Source organism: Lagenorhynchus albirostris, chromosome 11 (assembly GCF_949774975.1).
Source record: "Lagenorhynchus albirostris chromosome 11, mLagAlb1.1, whole genome shotgun sequence".
Lineage (NCBI taxonomy): Eukaryota > Metazoa > Chordata > Mammalia > Artiodactyla > Delphinidae > Lagenorhynchus > Lagenorhynchus albirostris.
In genome coordinates, this window is record NC_083105.1 from 10,131,156 (window position 1) to 10,150,665 (window position 19,510).

The 19,510-nt window shown below is 41.3% G+C and overlaps 1 protein-coding gene across 3 annotated transcripts; it reads left to right on the top strand.

Moving 5' to 3' along the window:
• Window positions 1–98: 98 nt before the first annotated feature.
• On the top strand, window positions 99–19,501 carry DDX17 (DEAD-box helicase 17). 3 transcript variants are annotated; one of them, XM_060166091.1, is made up of 13 exons: window positions 99–452; window positions 4,571–4,721; window positions 5,441–5,540; window positions 6,373–6,506; window positions 6,812–6,877; window positions 8,290–8,431; window positions 8,808–8,968; window positions 9,060–9,232; window positions 9,576–9,686; window positions 9,819–9,880; window positions 11,313–11,372; window positions 15,363–15,605; window positions 16,442–19,501. In XM_060166091.1, the coding sequence occupies exons 1-13, from the start codon at window positions 403–405 to the stop codon at window positions 16,945–16,947; spliced, it is 1,959 nt and encodes a 652-aa protein (XP_060022074.1). In that variant the 5' UTR covers window positions 99–402; the 3' UTR covers window positions 16,948–19,501. The 3 variants fall into 3 exon arrangements, with proteins under 3 accessions (XP_060022074.1, XP_060022075.1, XP_060022076.1); XM_060166092.1 differs by having other exon boundaries at window positions 15,363–15,599; XM_060166093.1 differs by lacking the exons at window positions 99–452; window positions 6,373–6,506 and having other exon boundaries at window positions 4,582–4,721.
• The last annotated feature ends 9 nt before the right edge of the window (window positions 19,502–19,510 follow it).

Consider the following 19,510-nt stretch of genomic DNA (forward strand, 5'->3'; position numbering starts at 1 on the left):
CTCTGAGAAGCCCGCGAGCTATTCCGCGACGCTGTTTACGTATCGTCTCCGGCGTACGTAGCGTTAAGCTGGAGCCGTCTCAGCGTCGGCCGCCATTTTGTGCAGTCGCTGGGAAGGAAGGAGACGCCTAAACCGCGGCACTGCCGGGTTTGAGCGTGGCCAAACCTACCCACTGCTTCTGTAACCCCGATTCTCTGTGTTTTGCTCCCGTCTCCGACGAGAGAGGCGGCGACGGTGGCGTCTGCGACGGGAGACAGCGCGTCGGAGCGAGAAAGCGCCGCGCCTGCCGCCGCCCCAACAGCGGAGGCGCCGCCGCCATCGGTCGTCACTAGACCGGAGCCGCAGGCCCTCCCGAGCCCGGCCATCCGTGCCCCGCTCCCAGATCTCTATCCATTTGGGACCATGCGCGGAGGCGGCTTTGGGGACCGGGACCGGGATCGTGACCGTGGAGGGTAAGGGGGGAGGAGGAGAGGAAAGGCCTTGTGAGCCCGCGGGGCGGGGAGGAGGTTGCTTCCTGAGGAGACCGCAGTCTGCGGTCGAGCGGAAGACTTTAGAGCTGACTGCGAGCGTGGGAGCGACGCTCCCAACTGTGGGAGGCGAGGCGACCCGGGACGTAATACCGGTTTAGAGCGCGGGCCTCTGGGTGGGCCTGGGCCCCCGGGTCACTGGTGACCCGGCAGGGGGGGCGGCGGCTTGGCGACGCCCCAGCCCCTGCTTGCGGACGGTCGTCGTGGCGCGGCGCGGCCCGGCCTCAGCCCCGCGGGGAGCAGGAGGGGAGGCCTGGCCGCCGCCAACTCGGCCCGGGCCTCCTTCGTTTCCCGGCTTTCGAGCCCGGCCGATTTGAGCAAGTCATTTGATCTCTCCAGGCCTAGTGTTCATCCGTGAAACTCGGATGTTCTTGCTGAGAGAAGAGGATGAGGTCTCCGAGTTCAGCCTGGGAAAATCTTTTACGCGAAATGGCTTCCCTGTTCATGGAACTGGAAACCTGGCTTGAAACTAGAGACTAAGAGGCTGACTGGTAGTCTTTAAAATATTTAAAAATTACCTTTAGTCGTATTTTAAAATAATTCGATGGAAGCACATTGAAATGCAAAGCGATGGGATTACTTGCCCTCTAAATGGTCGTTTGGGGGGAGGGAGTTTTTGGTTTGGTCGTTATTACAGGGTTTTGGTTTTTTTTTTATTTCAGTCTTTTTTTTTTTCCTTCTCTAATTGGACTGAAGCATTAACTTCTCGGCCTAGCTTGAAAATTTTTGATGTTGTAATGCCACGGTTATTGGGTTGGAAGTTAACAGGGTTAAACCTGGAGTCCTCCCAGATACTGAGATACAAGTCTTAATGTGTCCCCCCCTACACCGTTAAAGGAAAAAGTTGCTTTAGAGATCCGTGTTGACTCATGCTGTTTACTTTTTTGTAATAAAAGTTTTATCTATGCATAAAAAGTTTATGTGACGCCACTTCTTAATATATATATGAGTGTGGGTGACATTGGGCAAGATCCTGAACCTTTGTGAGCCGATTTTCTCAGCTGAAGATGGGGATAGTAATTGCCTTTGCATTGTTCTCCAGAATTGAGATACTGTGTGTAATTGTCTCTCTGTAGTAGGCATTCTGTTAATGCTATTTTCTCAAACATTTTTGTCTTGTGGTTCAGATACACAAGTACCAGACCCTCTAGTCACAAGCTCTTCAATTATCTCTTAATTTGCTAACTAAAAAGGATTGCTTTGACTTATACCTTGTTATGAAGGAAAATATTTGATTTTAGCGTTAAAGTCGGAGGGCTGTAAGTGGAAATGTTTGCTTAGTGTTTCACAGTATAGCTAAATTTAGAAGTGAATTTCAGTACAACCACTTAGGAAAAAGAACTTAATGTTACCTAGTAAAATGAAGATGACCCAGAATTCCTCTCTTAAGCTTTATACCCTAGACTCTTAGGCCTAGAGAAACCCTGTACACCTACCCCGGTATCCATGTTTATAACAGTGTTGTTCATGACAGTATTAGGAACAGCTCAAATGTCTGGATAAATTCATTAGCATAAACTAAAGTACAATAAGACTGCAGTACAGCAGTGAAAAAGAAAAACTTGTATCAACATGGATGATTGGATGATTCACAAATATAATGTTAAGTAAAACAAGTTGTGCTAGAAGAATAACATATAAGGACACTAACAAATAGGACAAGACCAAAAAACAACGCAATGGTTAAACTTCGAGGTACTAGTTATGATGGGGATTGTAAACTTGAAATAGGCACATGGAGGCTACCAAGGTACTGATAATGGTGGGGTTTTTTTACCGTGGGTGTTTGGTTTAATATCTTACTGTATATATGCTTTAATAATAAAAGTTTATTATTTGAAAAGAGGAAAAAGTGAATTACTGATCCATTCTTAGTTTACCCCACCCATATTGACTCTTAAGTGTCAGATGACATTAAAAAACACTTTAGAAATAATTCATTTCAAACAAAATGGCACTCTTTAATGTGGTCTGTGCCCTGATTCTACCTTTACTATGAAATTTCCTGTGTTATTTGAATTGCTGCTGTTTGTCCTGAACTGAACAGAGCTGAAATGGATTATTGTTTTGAAAGGGGAATGAGTGAGGTAGTGTACGTACACGGACAGTACAAATGTGCATTGTACATTTAAACTACCTTGATTTTGCATGTTAATGTACAAATCTTCAAAACTGGTATTTATTGCAAAGCCAAATTAAACTTAATACTCGGTAAAAACGTTAAATGAGCAGCATGGTATGCAGGGTTTAGGATATGTGCATCTTTAAATGGTGGCACAAATATACTCAAATTCTACAAGAGAAAAGGCTCTAAGTTCTGTTCTAGGTCGTTATTTTAAGGTCTGGGTAGCGCTGGAATGCAACAGCAGCAGCATTGAAATGGCATCTTCTAGGAATCACATAAATTTATATAATTAGGCAGCCAATCTCTGAAAATTGGTCTTGGGTCATTTTTATTCTTTGCAAGACTGACAATCTAATGACTTGGCTTTTTTATTTGTAGAGTACCTTATTTAAAATTGTGTTAGTTGCTTCACTTGCAAGTGAGGGGGGAGGGGTCAACCCATGTAGTTTTAGGTCTGTTCAATCTTAAGCCTGAGGGCATATTGAAGGTGTCATAGGTATTGATCAGCAGTAGTATAAATGGAATCAGCCAAGTTATGCCTTTTTTTTTTGCGGTACGCGGGCTTCTCACTGCCGTGGCCTCTCCCGTTGCGGAGCATAGGCTCCGGACGCGCAGGCTCAGCGGCCGGCAGTGGCTCACGGGCCCAGCCGCTCCGCGGCAGTGGGATCTTCCCGGACCGGGGCACGAACCCGTGTCCCCTGCATCGGCAGGCGGACTCTCAACCACTGCGCCACCAGGGAAGCCCTGCCTGTTGATTATTAAGTGGAACCACTTGCAAGAGGATATGATTGACTTAGAGTGGAAAAAAATCAAATTCAGTGTATTTTCAGGAGTAAGGAAATGGGATAGAAAACATACTGTATATTATTTGTCCATCAGACAACGCCCTGCACCTTAATAGGTTGAAATACAGAAATGAAGACCATCTTAGTGTTGGGATTCTTCTAGGAAAAGTAGAATATCAAGTTCGGCTAATGGCCACATTTGTATTCCAGTTGAACTTGTATGTTGTGAAAGATAAAGCAAAAAGATTGATTTTTAAATAGAGATTTAAAGACCTTAAATAAGCCTTATTAATGGTTCTTTTAGCAAATTTATAGTTAATAGTACTATTTGCCTGTGAGCAGAAAGGAGAAAGAAGATAAAGTGGTAGGAAAGATTATAAATTTTTGCCCTGGCCATTCATTAGCATAAACTAAAGGTGAAGCCTAGCCTACCAGTCTTTTAGGGGTCCTAGTAGTTTTCCTTAGCAGATTAGCAGGCAAAAGGAGTGCTCATCACAGTATAAAGGGGTAAGGGGTTCAAGAAGCCGTTCCAAGTATGGAGCCACTTGAACTGTTTTTCTTCCTGTCCACAATTTTGCCCTAATTTAAACTTTTATGTCCTCACTTACCTACATTTCAGAATATTACATAAGAGTAGAGACTTCTTTTCACTTTAATATCTCTAGCACCACTTAAAACAGTACCTGGTACATAGTTGGTACCCAGTAACTATTTGTTAAATGAATACAATTAGGCCAGCTTGTACTGAGTGTTTACTATGCCAGATACTGTTTTAAGCACTTTACAAGTAAATATTTTTTTGGAGGGGGCTGGTAGTATCTTAAGAGTCCCATCTTTTTTTTTTTTTTTTTTTGCGGTACGCAGGCCTCTCACTGTTGTAGCCTCTCGCGTTGCGGAGCACAGGCTCCGGAGGCGCAGGCTCAGCGGCCGTGGCTCACGGGCCCAGCTGCTCCGCGACATGCGGGATCTTCCCGGACCAGGGCACGAACCCATGTCCCCTGCATCGGCAGGCGGACTCTCAACCACTGCGCCACCAGGGAAGCCCAAGAGTCCCATCTTTTTACGTGTTTTTGTGGCACCTAAGGTATTTTGCTTTAAAAACACTAAAAAGCTAAAAATGTTGGTGTTTCTAGGTTTGGAGCAAGAGGTGGTGGTGGCCTTCCCCCGAAGAAGTTTGGTAATCCTGGGGAGCGTTTACGTAAAAAGAAGTGGGATTTGAGTGAGCTCCCCAAGTTTGAGAAGAATTTTTATGTTGAACATCCAGAAGTGGCAAGGCTGACTCCGGTAAGTTTGGGGGGTTTTATTTATTTACTTTTTTTCATATACAGTAATGAACCAAGTAGGTACGTTAGCCAGAGTATACTTATATACAGCCATTGCTGTTACATGTTTTTGTGTTTTGTTTTGTTTTTTGCTATATGTTTTAGTCTAGTGTGGTGGTACTTTCCTTGGTTCTTGTTAGGATTGCTGATACAAGAGAAACCAGTAATACCTAATGTATTACTTGGTTCTTATTTGTTGGTTATATTTTCCAACCAATTTGTTATGTGATTTTAGCTGTATATGAGGTATCATGTCTTTTCATCTATGAAGTAAATTAAAAATTTAAAACATTGGCTTTTACTCGGGTTTGTATTTTTAACCTCATGATTATTTTGGACTTTACGCATGACATGGTAACTTGTTCAGAAGAAAGTGTAAGGAAAGAGCACTTGGTCCTAAGTTCCACATTTTCTCCCTCTTCCTACTTCTGGCCTTGGGCAATTTACTAATCTTTCTGAGTAACTGTTTTCTCGTGGAAAATGGAACGGTTGCTAACCTGCCTCATTGACTCAGAGTTGGATGAAGCTGAACACATATGAAAGCACTATAAGAAGTGTTATACATATTTTCCAATGTAATTGTGGATTTGATGATAATTGTTCTGCTGTATTGGAACATAAAGTTTTGCATGTTTAGAATAACTTGTTTACTGATTTGTCTTACTTTGTTGTCTTACATAGTATGAGGTTGATGAACTACGCCGAAAGAAAGAGATTACAGTGAGAGGAGGCGATGTTTGTCCTAAACCTGTGTTTGCCTTCCATCATGCTAACTTCCCACGTAAGTGTTTTTCAGTCCAGTATCTTAATTGTTAATTTAGCTTGAACAGTCAGTGTGGTCATAGGTTATTTAAAGGTTTTGACCCAGGCTCAGGATTTTGTTGAAAAGATAAGTAGAAACCTTTCACAAAGGTTTTTGGGGGTTTTTGTTTGTGTGTGTGTGTTTGTGGTTTTGGGTTTTTGTTTTGTTTTTATTATTTTTTTTGTGGTACGCGGCCTCTCACTGCAGTGGCCTCTCCCGTTGCGGAGCACAGGCTCTGGACGCACAGGCTCAGCGGCCATGGCTCAGGGGCCCAGCCGCTCCGCGGCATGTGGGATGTTCCCGGAGCGGGGCACAAACCCGCGTCCCCTGCATCGGCAGGTGGACTCTCAACCACTGCGCCATCAGGGAAGCCTTGTTTTGTTTTATTTTTAATGCTCATGTGTTCTCTGCTTAGAACTTTTTGGGTTTTTGCTTTTTTTCCCCATCTTTCCCTGGGATTTTGCCTCTACTTTTTAGAAAACAGCAAAATGAAATTGCTTTCTAGCTGGTTAAAATTTGAATTAGATAAACAATAAGTGACTACCATGTACCATGGTAGTCATTACCATGTTAAATACTTCAGAGCAGTGGTTTTCAAGTTTTCGAGGGTAAGGGTAGATGGCTGTGGCAGTAGCCTTCTTGAGAAGTAGTAAGTAACAGGTCAAAGATTCAGTACTGAAGAAAAAAACAATACTTGGAGAAATGTAAAGCTGGGTAAATCCTCCCTTCAATGAGCTTAACAGTTTTTTAAATTTCTTTTGGCTGTGGGTCCTTAGTTTTACTTAAAGTAGTAATATCGATTTTCGTACAGAATACGTAATGGATGTGTTGATGGATCAGCACTTCACAGAACCAACTCCAATTCAGTGCCAGGGATTTCCCTTGGCTCTTAGTGGCCGGGATATGGTGGGCATTGCTCAGACTGGCTCTGGGAAGACATTGGCGGTATGTACCAGCAAGGGAAGATTTTTAATATTGTGGTAACTTATTTTGCTATTGTAAATACTCCATATGTTCTCAATTCTTGAAATTCTAATTCAGATAGGGATAATATTTTAGCTTTTTTAGCTATCTGAAATATGTGGAAGCATTTTGTGTTCAAATATACATTGCACATGTGTGTAACAGTTGTGAGTTCTGTTTTCCCTTTCCTAGTTACTTAGGCATTATCAATTACTGTGATAATTTAGAACAATTAATATAATGGCTTAGTTTTGGTATAACACTGTCCTTCTTTCCCCCCACCCCAGTATTTGCTGCCTGCTATTGTTCATATTAACCACCAGCCTTACTTGGAAAGAGGAGATGGCCCAATTGTAAGTGTGTTTCAGTTTGTTTACACTTCTAAGAATGACTACAACTTAATGATTATTGTGTTTCAGGCACTGTGCTTTACATATGTTCTCAGATTTCATTCTCAACACTACCTTCTGTATCCGGAAGAGAGATTATGTCTATCTTACTGATAAATTTTAGACACAATGCAATTAAATGACTTGCCCAGGGTCATATAGGAATTAAATGGCTGAGCTTGAATTTGAACTACTCGTACTTTGACCAGTTATGCCCATTACCTTCATATAGAGGCATTTACTCTGCATTAAATTCAAGTGCAATTCTTAATTGTTCATTGATGCTATGAGGGATAAATAAGTATGAAATGAGATCCTTGCCCTGTGGCTGAGTCGGGTTTCGGATGTGTATTCTCTATGGTTAAGTGATGAGTCTGTAAATGTTTACAGAGCAGCATGATTTTCTTGTTTGATCATTTTCATTTATGCTATTTACTGTAAGATTTCAGTAGTGGTCTTCAAACATTTTGAATGTACATTCTTAACTTTTTTTTTTAATAGAGCTTGTACTCACTATATGTTTATGAATACATTATTATAGTATGTCTCAGTGTATTCACAACAAGAAATAATGCATTACCTTTCATTAACATAATATGTAATGTATTCCATATGGCTAATAGAGTTAGCTTTATTGTCATTAGTTAATGTCTAATGGATCAGTACACCGAGTGAGAGCCATTGTTAACAGTATATATGATACCTGTTTCAAAGTGTCTTAATTTTGTATTTTTTGGCCAACTTCTTGTCACGTTGTGTATAAGTCATCCTTGTTTTTGTCTAATGTGCCTGGCTAAGAGCTTAAACTTGATGTCAGAAAAGTGTCAGCTTTGCTCATTTCCTGTTCATCTGTTTCTTTTTTTTTTTCTTTAATTGGGATACAGTTGATTTACAATGCTGTGTTAGTTTCTACTGTACAGCGAAGTGGAGTTCCCTGTGCTATACAGCAGGTTCTCATTAGTTATCTATTTCATACATATTAGTGTATATATGTCAATCCCAATCTCCCAGTTTGTTTCTAATATTTAATCCATGGTTTTGCAGGAATATTTTATAGCTACTTACTCATTTTGTGAGTTGTTTAGTTAAAACTAGGTAATACAGTCTGTAAATCTACTTACATAGCACACATAACGGTAATGAATCATGTGTCAAAAGTCAACCATCATACCACATGCCAAGTATTAGTTCTCATAATTTTTGCCACACTCCAGTGCACTGTCTTAGACCCCCTGCCTTCCCAACTCCTCACCCCATCACAAACTTGAAAGTACCAAATTAAACAATAGAGAATTAAATAACCTTTTTGTACTTTTCTTTTCCTCCTTAAACTTGGGATCGGTGTCTCAAGTGATTTGTTTGTTTGTTTGTTTTAGTGTCTAGTTCTGGCTCCTACCAGAGAGCTTGCCCAGCAGGTACAGCAGGTGGCTGATGACTATGGCAAATGTTCTAGATTGAAGAGCACTTGCATTTATGGAGGTGCTCCTAAAGGTCCCCAGATTCGAGACTTGGAGAGAGGTAATTTAAAAAATTAGTGTTTAAAAATTATTAGTTTCTGTCATTTTACCAATTTCTGTAAGTGAAATTGAAGAAGAAAACAGTGGATTCTGGTTGGTGGGGGGAGATGAGTATTTCAGCAGCTTAGCAATTCTCAAATATGGTTAAAATGCTATTCTAGGGAAGTTCAGTGTGACTAGACTTAAACTTTGTCGAGGTTCGGATGATTATACATAAAGTTTTGTTACATCATGCTTTTCCAGGCACTGTGTTAAAATTTAGTCAGTGCTCTGCAGCACTGGGTACAACCACCAGAGTTGGTGCTTCTTAGTTTGCTGAGGCTTGAACAGTGTGTAAAGAATTCTTCGTTGGATAGATCTTTGGATTTGTTTTACAGGTGTCGAGATCTGTATAGCTACTCCTGGCCGCCTGATAGATTTCCTGGAGTCAGGAAAGACAAATCTTCGCCGATGTACTTACCTTGTACTGGATGAGGCTGACAGAATGCTTGACATGGGCTTTGAACCCCAGATTCGTAAAATTGTTGACCAAATCAGGGTGTGTAAAGCTGATAATTCGTTGTCTTATACCCTTTGCCTGTAGTAGTTACTTAATCTAAAAGAAAGCCTTTCCATTCCTTTCCGGATAGCCTGATAGGCAGACATTAATGTGGAGTGCAACCTGGCCAAAAGAAGTAAGACAGCTTGCAGAGGATTTCCTTCGTGATTACACCCAGATCAACGTAGGCAATCTGGAGTTGAGTGCCAACCACAACATCCTCCAGATTGTGGATGTCTGCATGGAAAGTGAAAAAGACCACAAGTATGAAAGATTTCACTGTTTTGATGATGCTGATAAACCTTTCCTAATAATCCTCCAAAACTAAAGTGTTACAGACGCCAGTATTTTTTAGGCTTGAAAACATTAAAAGCATTGCTAGCTTTCCAACAATCCATTCTTTATATTATTCATCAGAGCTTGTGGTTAAAGGCAAGGATTCTGGATCCTTGGATTTGAATCCCAGTTCTGATAATTACCAGCTATAGAGAAAGTAATTTGAAAAGAAAGTACTAAAGCTTTGGAGGGTTGATAATGCAAAGATAGCTTCTGCGTGATGTGTAGGGGGTCTTCTCTGGATGACTGAATTGTTTGGTCTTGTTTTCAGGTTGATCCAACTCATGGAGGAAATAATGGCTGAAAAGGAAAATAAGACAATAATATTTGTAGAGACGAAAAGACGCTGTGATGACCTCACTCGAAGGATGCGCAGAGATGGGTGAGTGCAGCACTGAGGTAATTAATTTGCCTCAGATTTTATAGTTCAGTAGGAATTTCTGAATTGGTGTTGTGAATGTTGTATAATATTTCAGCAATGCCAAACATGTACTTTGCTCTTTTCTTCTGACAGTTGGCCAGCTATGTGTATCCATGGAGACAAGAGTCAACCAGAAAGAGATTGGGTACTTAATGGTGAGTTCAAAACTAAGCATTGTTCTTACACTCTGTTTCAGGGATTGGCACACTTTCTGTAAAGAGCCAGGTAGTAAATATTTTCGGCTTTGCAGACTGTATAGTGTTTTGTGTCACAACTGTTAAACTCTGCTGTTGTAGCACAAAAATGGCCATAGGCATTATGTAAAGAGATAGCCTGGCTGTGTTCCAGCAAAACTTTATTTGCAGAAATAGGCATTGTGCCAGATTTGACCCAAAGACCAGGGTTTGCCTAGCTCTGCTCTAGTTAATTGAATGTTGGGGGCATTTTGTCATCACCATACTTCAAGGTCATTAGTGCTGGCTCTTTACACCACTTTTTCACCACTTAGACCACCCTTTATCTAATGAGGTCTTGTCTTTATAGACATGTACACCAGCCTGAAAGCTCCCCACATCCCATACTTGTGGGCTTTTAATGGAGGCTTCATCACGTTAACTCAGTCTCCCTCTCCTCTCCTCTCCTCTTCAGAGTGGGGCTCAAAGTTCCAAGCTTCTCTGATCATGGCTTGGTCTTTCTGGTGAACAGCATCCATCCAGGAGCTATTCTGGAGCCCATCAAGTGTCTTTTCACTAGAACAAAGATTCCTGTCTTGTTCTTGTTTAGGAACTCTTGTTCAGGGACCAGGGTCAAAGACTTAAGTATTAGAATAAAAGATTCTCCTAGCATCCCTGTTTTACAAGGGTTTTAGGAGCTCTGTGCCAGGAACTGAGGGCAGAGACCAGTATATATATTCGTTATTTCACAGGACAAAGTTAATGGTTTCTCCTTTCATTCCACGTCTTTCTTTTTTTTTCTGGCGGTACGCTGGCCTCTTACTGCTGTGGCCTCTCCCGTTGCGGAGCACAGGCTCCGGACGCGCAGGCTCAGCAGCCATGGCTTACGGGCCCAGCGGCTCCGCGGCACGTGGGATCCTCCCAGACCGGGGCACGAACCCATGTCCCCTGCATCGGCAGGCAGACTCTCAACCACTGCGCCACCAGGGAAGCCCCATTCCACATCTTTTAAACTTCCTCCCTTTTCATACCCCCTCCCCCACCCCCAGTTTTGGAGTTGTTTTATTTGGGAGACAACTTTGCTGTCATAATTTAAGGGAAGAAAATTTCCAGCTCATGTTAATTCTGTTACACATTGCGACACCATTTTAATGGTATTTCATTATTAGAGGTAAATTTTTTGATCTATTGCTCCTCTGCTAAAGGTGAGTAGAATAAATATTTTCAAAAGAATTACTATTATCTTTAAATTTAAAAGAGCTTGGTGTGTTCTTACACCATTACTTGAAGTTTTAATATGATAGGGTAAGAAGGCCAGATAGCTGGGAATGTTTATTTGGTCATTTTTTAAGATATATCACGGTGTAGCCTTAATTTTATAACTTGCTTTCATGGTACTATCCTTGTTTTGCAGAGTTCCGTTCTGGAAAGGCTCCCATTCTCATTGCCACAGATGTAGCCTCCCGTGGGCTAGGTTTGTATAGATAGGTGTCTCTGTCAATGGTATATGTATCTTTTGGTTAAAAGATTTGCTTGTCTTTTCACATTAGAGTTGCATATACGTGTGTTTAGATAAATATTTAAAAGAGAAGAATTACATACAAAGTACGTGATTCCCCTTCCCCCCATGATTTTTTTTAACCTTGGTGGGTTTTTTGTTTGTTTTGGGGGGTTTTTTTCCTTTTATTTTCAAAGTCTCTTCCTGCTCCTAACAAACAGGCTTTGGTCTGCAGCAAGGCCTAGGCATGACTGTTTAAACCGGTAGAGGGAGAGGAGACGTTCATTTGCACAGCTCAACTTCTTCCTGGTTTTATTCTATATTCTGGGTGAATAAAATGAGCCCAATTGAACCTAGCTATTAGAAGCTAGTTTCTTCAGTTATTTTTTTCCCCTTTACCAATCTGTCTGCAGATGTCCAATTCCGTAAGTGCTAATGTATTCTTGGGATTTAGTAAATCTATAGATATGATATCTTTCAGCAATTAAATCTGCATTGCCCAATTTAATTTACTGAAGTAAAACTATCATGAGCACTCAGTTATCCCCTCCTCCCACCCATACTCATATCATCGATGCGCTGTCTTCCGATTGAAGAACTTAATTTGAAGTTGATGTTCTGGAGTTTTCAACCCATTACGATTTAAGGTATTCAGAGATATTTTGTGGTACTTTAGCCCATTATTCTGAGAAAAACAGGTGTAACTCAAAACTTATTATATTTTTAAAAATGATAGAGTATTTCTGTCACAAAGATATTTTTAAATTATTGACAGATACTAATTTCTTGCCCAGGAAGGCGAGAAGCACCATATTCCCTTATGATATTCAACATAAAGAGAGCAAGTATTCAAACTGGAATACAAAAGTAATGAAGGCTTTTTAAACATTGCACTCATCATTCCCTCCTTCAGAGGTGGTGACTTGCAGCCATGACTGAAAAATTGTCTCTGCCCTCTGAGGTCATGTCTGGATCTGTGCGGTTAGAACTTGGACCTGTTGGGAGAAGAGGCTGAGGCCTGAAAGCAGTTTACATAAAAGCTTTCAGTGATGGTGGTTTTTAAACAGGCTTGCTATGTGCTGGTAGCTTCTTTGTGCATCTTGCCTAGACAATTTAAAATATTTGTTCCATGTCCCCCTGCATTTCTAAACCAAATCAATTGGCTGCCATTAGAATAACTTATAGACTCTTCGTCCCACCCCCACTCATCCAAGAGAGGGGAGAGGGAAGGTATCTGAGTCTGTTTCTTGTTACTCAGCATCAGTGCTTGTTTTGGGCCCCTTTGTTTGCTGCCTTGTAAAAAATCAAAAGGAAGGGGAAAACCCACCAAAATGGCAGAATGCTGACCAAGGTCCTACAAGATCCTGGAAAGTGAAGGCTTCTACCTCATTAGACAGGGGTGCAATTTTCAGCTGAGTCACCAGGCCTTTTTTCACTTCCTGTCGAGCGATGGCCTCTTAAATGTTCCCTTCAGGTAAGTTCTTCGATTCCCATAATTTTATAATAGTCATCCTCCGGAAACCACTGTTTATTCCCTTTCCAGTGGGATATTTTTTATTTTTCCTTTTTTTGTTTAAACTACACACTGTTAAACTAAAAGTATTGAATTGATTTTGTTTTGTTTTTTAACAGAAGCTTTGATAGCAGCTGCAGATCACTCAGTACATGGCCGAGGCAAATCTACATTGGCCCGAAGCAGCTCTAGATGAGCCTATTGACTAGTCTCAGCCCCTCCCAATTAGTGATTGGAGATTCAGGCCATGTCATAGGGCTTGTCAGACAAAAAGTTCTTACCCTGGGCAGCTGGCCAAAACATTAACTTTTTGATTTCTTACCCTGCAACAGCATCTTCCTCTAAAGACACCAAGGTAATATTGTGACAGTGCACAAATAACATCAGGGCAGGCTAGACTAGACTGGAGAGAAACAAATTCTGCGCTTGCTCTTATGTGCCCTCAGCCAGCTTTATCTGTGCACACGCAAGACACCTTTCTAGTATGAAGAACTTGCACTATGTCTGCCCACTATTGAACCCTTCCAGAAGTATTCCCAAGTGTTGATAGCTGAACTGTTGACTCCAGTCCCCAGTGCTTTCTGCTAGGAAAGCACACATCTGTGCATCCAGTGCAATAATTCAACCTGCTCTGCTGCCTGTGGTCATACACAGTGGGAGTGAGTAAGGAGCATTATCCTAGCCCTGAAGATGTGGTCATGGAGCATAATTCCCCATTCCCCCCGTCTCACATCCATCCTGGCCCTGTAAATTTTTGTTTTCCCTTTGTTACCTCAACGACCCTAGCCGGAGACTCACGCTGCCCCCTGTGATAAGTGCCTTCTCGTCTTTCTGGTGTGATTTCAGGACTTTAGGGGTCAGTAAAGACTGAGGAGCCTTTATTGTAATAAGAAACAGACATAATGCCCCTTTCTTCACAGGCCCTTTAACAACAGCTGAATTTTTTTTTTTTTTAAATCATCTCCCCTTTCCCCCTGAAATTAATCCAGTCTGGGCAATAGATGCAGTCTGACCCTTTGGATGTAACTTACATTTTTTTATTAATTATTTTTTTCTACAATCACCCCAATTATCCTTGGGGGAGGCGTTGGAGGACCTGAAATTTTTACCCGAACCCAGGTTCTCCGGCGCTTGGCAACCAAATGGGGCTACAGAGAAGCATCTAAGCCAGTTCACAGAGCGAGCGTGTGTGGGGACTTCTCACTGCCACGGACCCTTGATGCATGCTCCCCGCGCTCCAGTGGTCCCGTGTCAGAAGGCGGAGTTTTCGAAAGGAGGCCGCCAAAAATAAAAGGCAAAGAGACGGGATCGGCTGCAGCGGTTTCCCAAAGGAGGAGGGAGTGTGCATCGGTCTGGTAACAAACAGAGAATGTTTTTTAATTATTTATATCACAAAAATCTGTGTTTTATCTAGGATATTTTCTGAATATTCTTTGTAAAATGCAGATTTTTTCCACAAAACATTAGGATTCTTTGTTATATTCTTAAATTTGTTTGTTTAAGTAGGTAAAAATATACATTTAGCTGAAAGCATTACACTAACATTTACATACTTTAAGCTTTAGGAGGTTATTCAATCCAGTTCCCAGCAGTGGACAGAACATTAAACTTGTGTCTCAAGGTTTCATGGTTTTTCCCACACTCTTTGGCTGTTTAATTTTCCAGGTTACATAGACAATCTTTGATAATTGAAGCAAGGACTGAGTTGAAGTAACCTTGAGTTGAGAAAAAAACCTCATTTGGCAGAGCTGGGTTTGGTAGTACAGTGAAATTTTAGTGTAATGTGCTCTTGTGGTAATTGAAAGAGGAAAGGTAATTTGGATATTTCTGCAAAGGAAAATAAGTGTGTATTTAACTTTGGCTCTGATCAGTTTTGTTTTTTTTTAATATAAGCAAAAAATTTTTAATCTAAGTATCTTAAGTCTCCATGGAAATGTAGTAATAAAGTATATGAAGTTTTTGTTTTTGTTTTTGTTTTGTTTTCTTTTCATTTTGCTCTGTGACTGGTTTAAAGGTAAGTTTGTTATATTACTGGTAGATTTTGCCAGGCTTCTCCCAACAGAGTAGAAGTGATTTGGCCTTGTAGCTTAATGATGGTACCACTTTCTACATTCCAGTTTTGAAAAGGATGGAACTGGAATTTGGTACAACTCCTGTCAGTATATTGCTTAAGATACAGAAGAGGCAGGAGTTTGGATGGTTGAATGGGATTTCCTTAGGATTTTACAGCTGATAAAGATGCTGCTTCCTCTGCATGTCTCAAGCATCATTAATCCTCTTTTACTCTGTTGGGATGAGTCTTTTTTTGTTCCTGTTCAGAGTGGTTACTAACTTAATCTTCTCTCCTCTTGCTGTCATCTGCATTCGTGCTTCCCACCTGTTGTTGGCATGTCCTTTACCTTCTCTTTCCCTGCCACATCAACCTACACACTGACTCATCATTGGCTTTGAAGATGTGGAAGATGTCAAGTTTGTGATCAACTATGACTATCCAAACAGTTCAGAGGATTATGTGCACCGTATTGGCCGAACAGCCCGTAGCACCAACAAGGGCACCGCCTATACCTTCTTCACCCCAGGGAACCTAAAGCAGGCCAGAGAGTTGATCAAAGTGCTGGAAGAGGCTAATCAGGCTATCAATCCAAAACTGATGCAGCTGGTGGACCACAGAGGAGGCGGCGGAGGAGGGGGTAAGGGTAAGTCCTGGAGTTTTCCAGGTACTGCCAAGGTATCATTTTTGTGTGTTCATTGTGCCTTGTTTCTTTAAGCCAGTGAAGGTTAATGTATGTTGCTTAATAATTTTTCATAATCTCTTCTAAGTAAGACAATACGAAGTTTGGGAGCCTGTCATAGCCTTAGTAGTGTGTTAGGTTTTTGGTTTTCCATATGGAGAAATCAGTAATTTTATACCATTTCGTGGTAGTAGAGACAGGCATAGTTACTGGATCTGAATTGGACAGCTGCAAAATATAGTAGTATCTGGGTTTCCTGCCTACAAGTTTGATAGGTTTGATAGGATGTTTCCCCCCCACTTGCTCTATGTTGAAGCTTTACATCAGAATTCCCTTCGAGGTTTTTAAAATGCAGTTGTTTTTTTTAAGTGGGTTTGGAATTGAACTAGAAACCTGAACTTTTCCCCTAAAACTTGTGAGATGATTCTGATGCAGTTAGGTGTGCGAAGCAACATTTGAGAACCAGTGTGCACTAGTAGAGGATCCCTTCATGGTCGTATGAACTTAGCTGCATGCCTTTTTTTGTTTTTTAAACTGTCCTTACCATTTTTCTTACATTTTGAAGAGTCTGTTTCTTGGTAATCCTCAAATAAAGAAAGGGCCTAAAAGGTGAGAAGTTGAATATCCTTTAATAATGTTTACCGTTCTTTTGAGTATAAAGTGCTGATTTGGAAGCTGGCCTAGCGCTTAATTAAAGATCAAGAAAGAATATTGAATACTTTTGTACTGAGTAGCATTTTTATATGGGGTTATGTTTGGATCATATATGTAGTATTGAAAATTCCTTGTGTCCTCATCAGGAGGTCGTTCTCGATACCGGACCACTTCTTCAGCCAACAATCCCAATCTGATGTATCAGGATGAGTGTGACCGGAGGCTTCGAGGGGTCAAAGATGGTGGCCGGAGAGACTCTGCAAGCTATCGGGATCGTGGTGAAACCGATAGAGCCGGTTATGCTAACGGTAGTGGCTATGGAAGTCCAAATTCTGCCTTTGGAGCACAAGCAGGCCAATACACCTATGGTCAAGGCACCTATGGGGCAGCTGCTTATGGCACAAGTGGTTACACAGCCCAAGAATATGGTGCTGGCACTTACGGGGCCAGTAGCACCACCTCAACTGGGAGAAGTTCACAGAGCTCTAGCCAGCAGTTTAGTGGGATGGGCCGGTCTGGGCAGCAGCCACAGCCACTGATGTCACAACAGTTTGCACAGCCTCCGGGAGCTACCAATATGATAGGTTACATGGGGCAGACTGCCTACCAGTACCCACCCCCTCCTCCTCCCCCTCCTCCTTCACGTAAATGAAGCCACTCAGGTGGTAGTGACTTGTGCAGACTTGACTACATTTAAAGGAACGCTATCTTTTCCTTTTTTTCTTCTTCCCTTTTTCTTTCTTTTTCTTTTTTAATTTTTTTCCCAACCATTGTGATTTGTCTTTCATGCAGATTAGTTAGAATTCACTGCCAGGTTTTTTCTGCCTGCCAAAATGATCCAGTCTGTAATAACAGATTTTGTAAAAGTATATATATATGTATAGCCGACTGGAAGAGATTTTTCCCCCCAGCTTCTTGCATGTTGAGGATGTTTGAGCTATTTTTCATCTTTAAAAGAAAAAGTAAGGTGTTAGGCCCTTTTGTGGGAGCCCATTTTTTGTTGTCCTGAGTTACGGTCGGGGGGGGAGGGTAGAGGGTTGAATTCTGCAGAAGACGACGGCATCTGTGCTTTAAATTGCTCTCGTTACTGGAATAGAAAACCAAGAGGGAGTTCCCTGCACATTTTCTGTAATGCTTTTTAATGTTTTTTCAAGCTGGAACAGGGTTCCTCAGGCCTGATGAGTTTTTAAGACAGTGCTTTGCCATTGTCATTTTGGCTGATTGCTTGTTAAATGCATTTGACAGTTTTTTTAAAAATTCCTAATTGGCTTTGTCTCCCTTACACTCTGCCTTCCCCCTTCCCAATTACTGAAAAATAACCATTTTAATTGTCAGGTTAGAAATTAAATTGCTGAGTCTTGAGTTTTTTTAAGTGTATCCTTTAAATTAAAAATCCCAAATGTTTATTGTCATGGTTAAATGTAGCATCTCCGCATCTGGGTGGAAGCTGCCTATTTTTCTTCCCCATGTTACCAGGGACCATCTGTGAAATTCATTTTCCAACCAGACAGCTGCTGTGAGCAGAATGAACATAAATGCTCATTGGAAATTTATGAACCAGTTAAATATGCATTCACCTGCAGAGTGAGAACCACGTTTAATTATAAACAGTATAGTCCGTGGGCAGGTTTTCTTTTTAAACTCAGTATTTGTAGAGCTAGAGTAAAAGCAACCCTTTGCCAGCTACTCAGCCCTTTTGGCCAAGTTATCTTGAAGGGTCTTAAGGGTTTATTAAGAACTCTTACTCTCTGCATACTCCCGTTCTCTGCAGTGCTTGTAACAGCTTTGGGTGCAGACTTTCCTCAGCATCCTTTTGCACTCAGCTTTTTACAGGTAGGTAGTGGACTAAAGTCCAAGTCCTTTTACTTTTCCTCCACCTGAAAGGTAGGTGAGATTGTCCCCTTCATAGTAATACCAACCGTTTTACTGAGACTTCATATAGCAGATGGGCCTGGAAAGAATTTTCTGCTCTTGTGTTCACTGTAACAGGACAGGGAGATCAGACAGCCTCAGAAATCTCTTCGTATCTAGTGTGGGACTTAATTTTTTAATACTGTTATTGATATTGTTCATTCACAGTGTAGTTAAAGGGGGGAGCCTCCACTGCATTCTTTGGCTTAGGCCTGAGATTGCTTGCTGGTTTGTAAGATCAAAATATCTAAATACTTGAGGTTTTTGTTTTCCTCTTAAAATTCTTCAGGGAGAGAGAAGGGATTGTTTCTGAGGGGTACTGAAAGTGTGGTTGAATGTGCGACATACAGGTAGGTTGTCAGCATAAGCTGAAATGTATGCATGTGAGAACTTTGATATCTCCCCCCACCCCCCCCTTTCTTCTTTCTTAACTTCTTTTTCTCTTCCTTATAGAAGTTGAGGCTGAGGGAGGACGGTAGGCACAGGAAAAACATGGCAACACCGCTCTGTGCTTTCAAACCAAAGTGTCCCCCCCCCAAAAAAAAAAAAGTTTGTCTAAGCACTGATTAGTCCATTATAGGCATTTTTTTTCTACACCAAAATTCTGATTTTTATTTTATTTTATTTTTTTTTAACACAAAGGTGCCACCACAGGGTGTGTCCTACTCTCTTGCAAGTCTTGAAAGCATCCCTTTGCGGGCAAGGTCTCTGGGCAAGCAAGCGGTATTTGGCCTGCTACTTGCTTTCCTTTTTCCACCGGGGATATTGTAATCATAAAGTCAAAATAACAGCGTATCCCAAAATTCAAAAGCTATTGTGGCCTGAGCACAGCTGAAATCTAGTTGTTTTTCCTGTATAGCTCCAGAGTTAAGTCTTCTGCCTCTATGTCTGCCACTCATAATTCAGGTTCTGCCTTTGCTTCAGAATGTGAGCAGAAGAATCCTCATTTGATGCTAATTATTGTACTCACGATTGAAACTCATTTAGGGAAAGGATTTCTATATTAAGCTGTGGGGCTGCTTCTCCCCAGTCCCTCCCTAACAATTCATTGTGTGGACTTCTCTCATCTAAAAGGTTGGTGGCTTTTGCTTGGGATCAGTGCTCTCTATTTATGTCCTTGCTGGTTTCTGAACACATTCCTGTTGCGTTAAGACTTGAAAGATTTGTAGATGTATGATGTTCAGGCACAGGATGCTAAGAGCTTAAGAGCTTATGTTACTATTCTTAGTTTGTAAATTGTCCTTTTGATACCATCTTGTTTCTTTTGTAGGTATAAATAAAACACTTGACAATAAGGTGTGAGA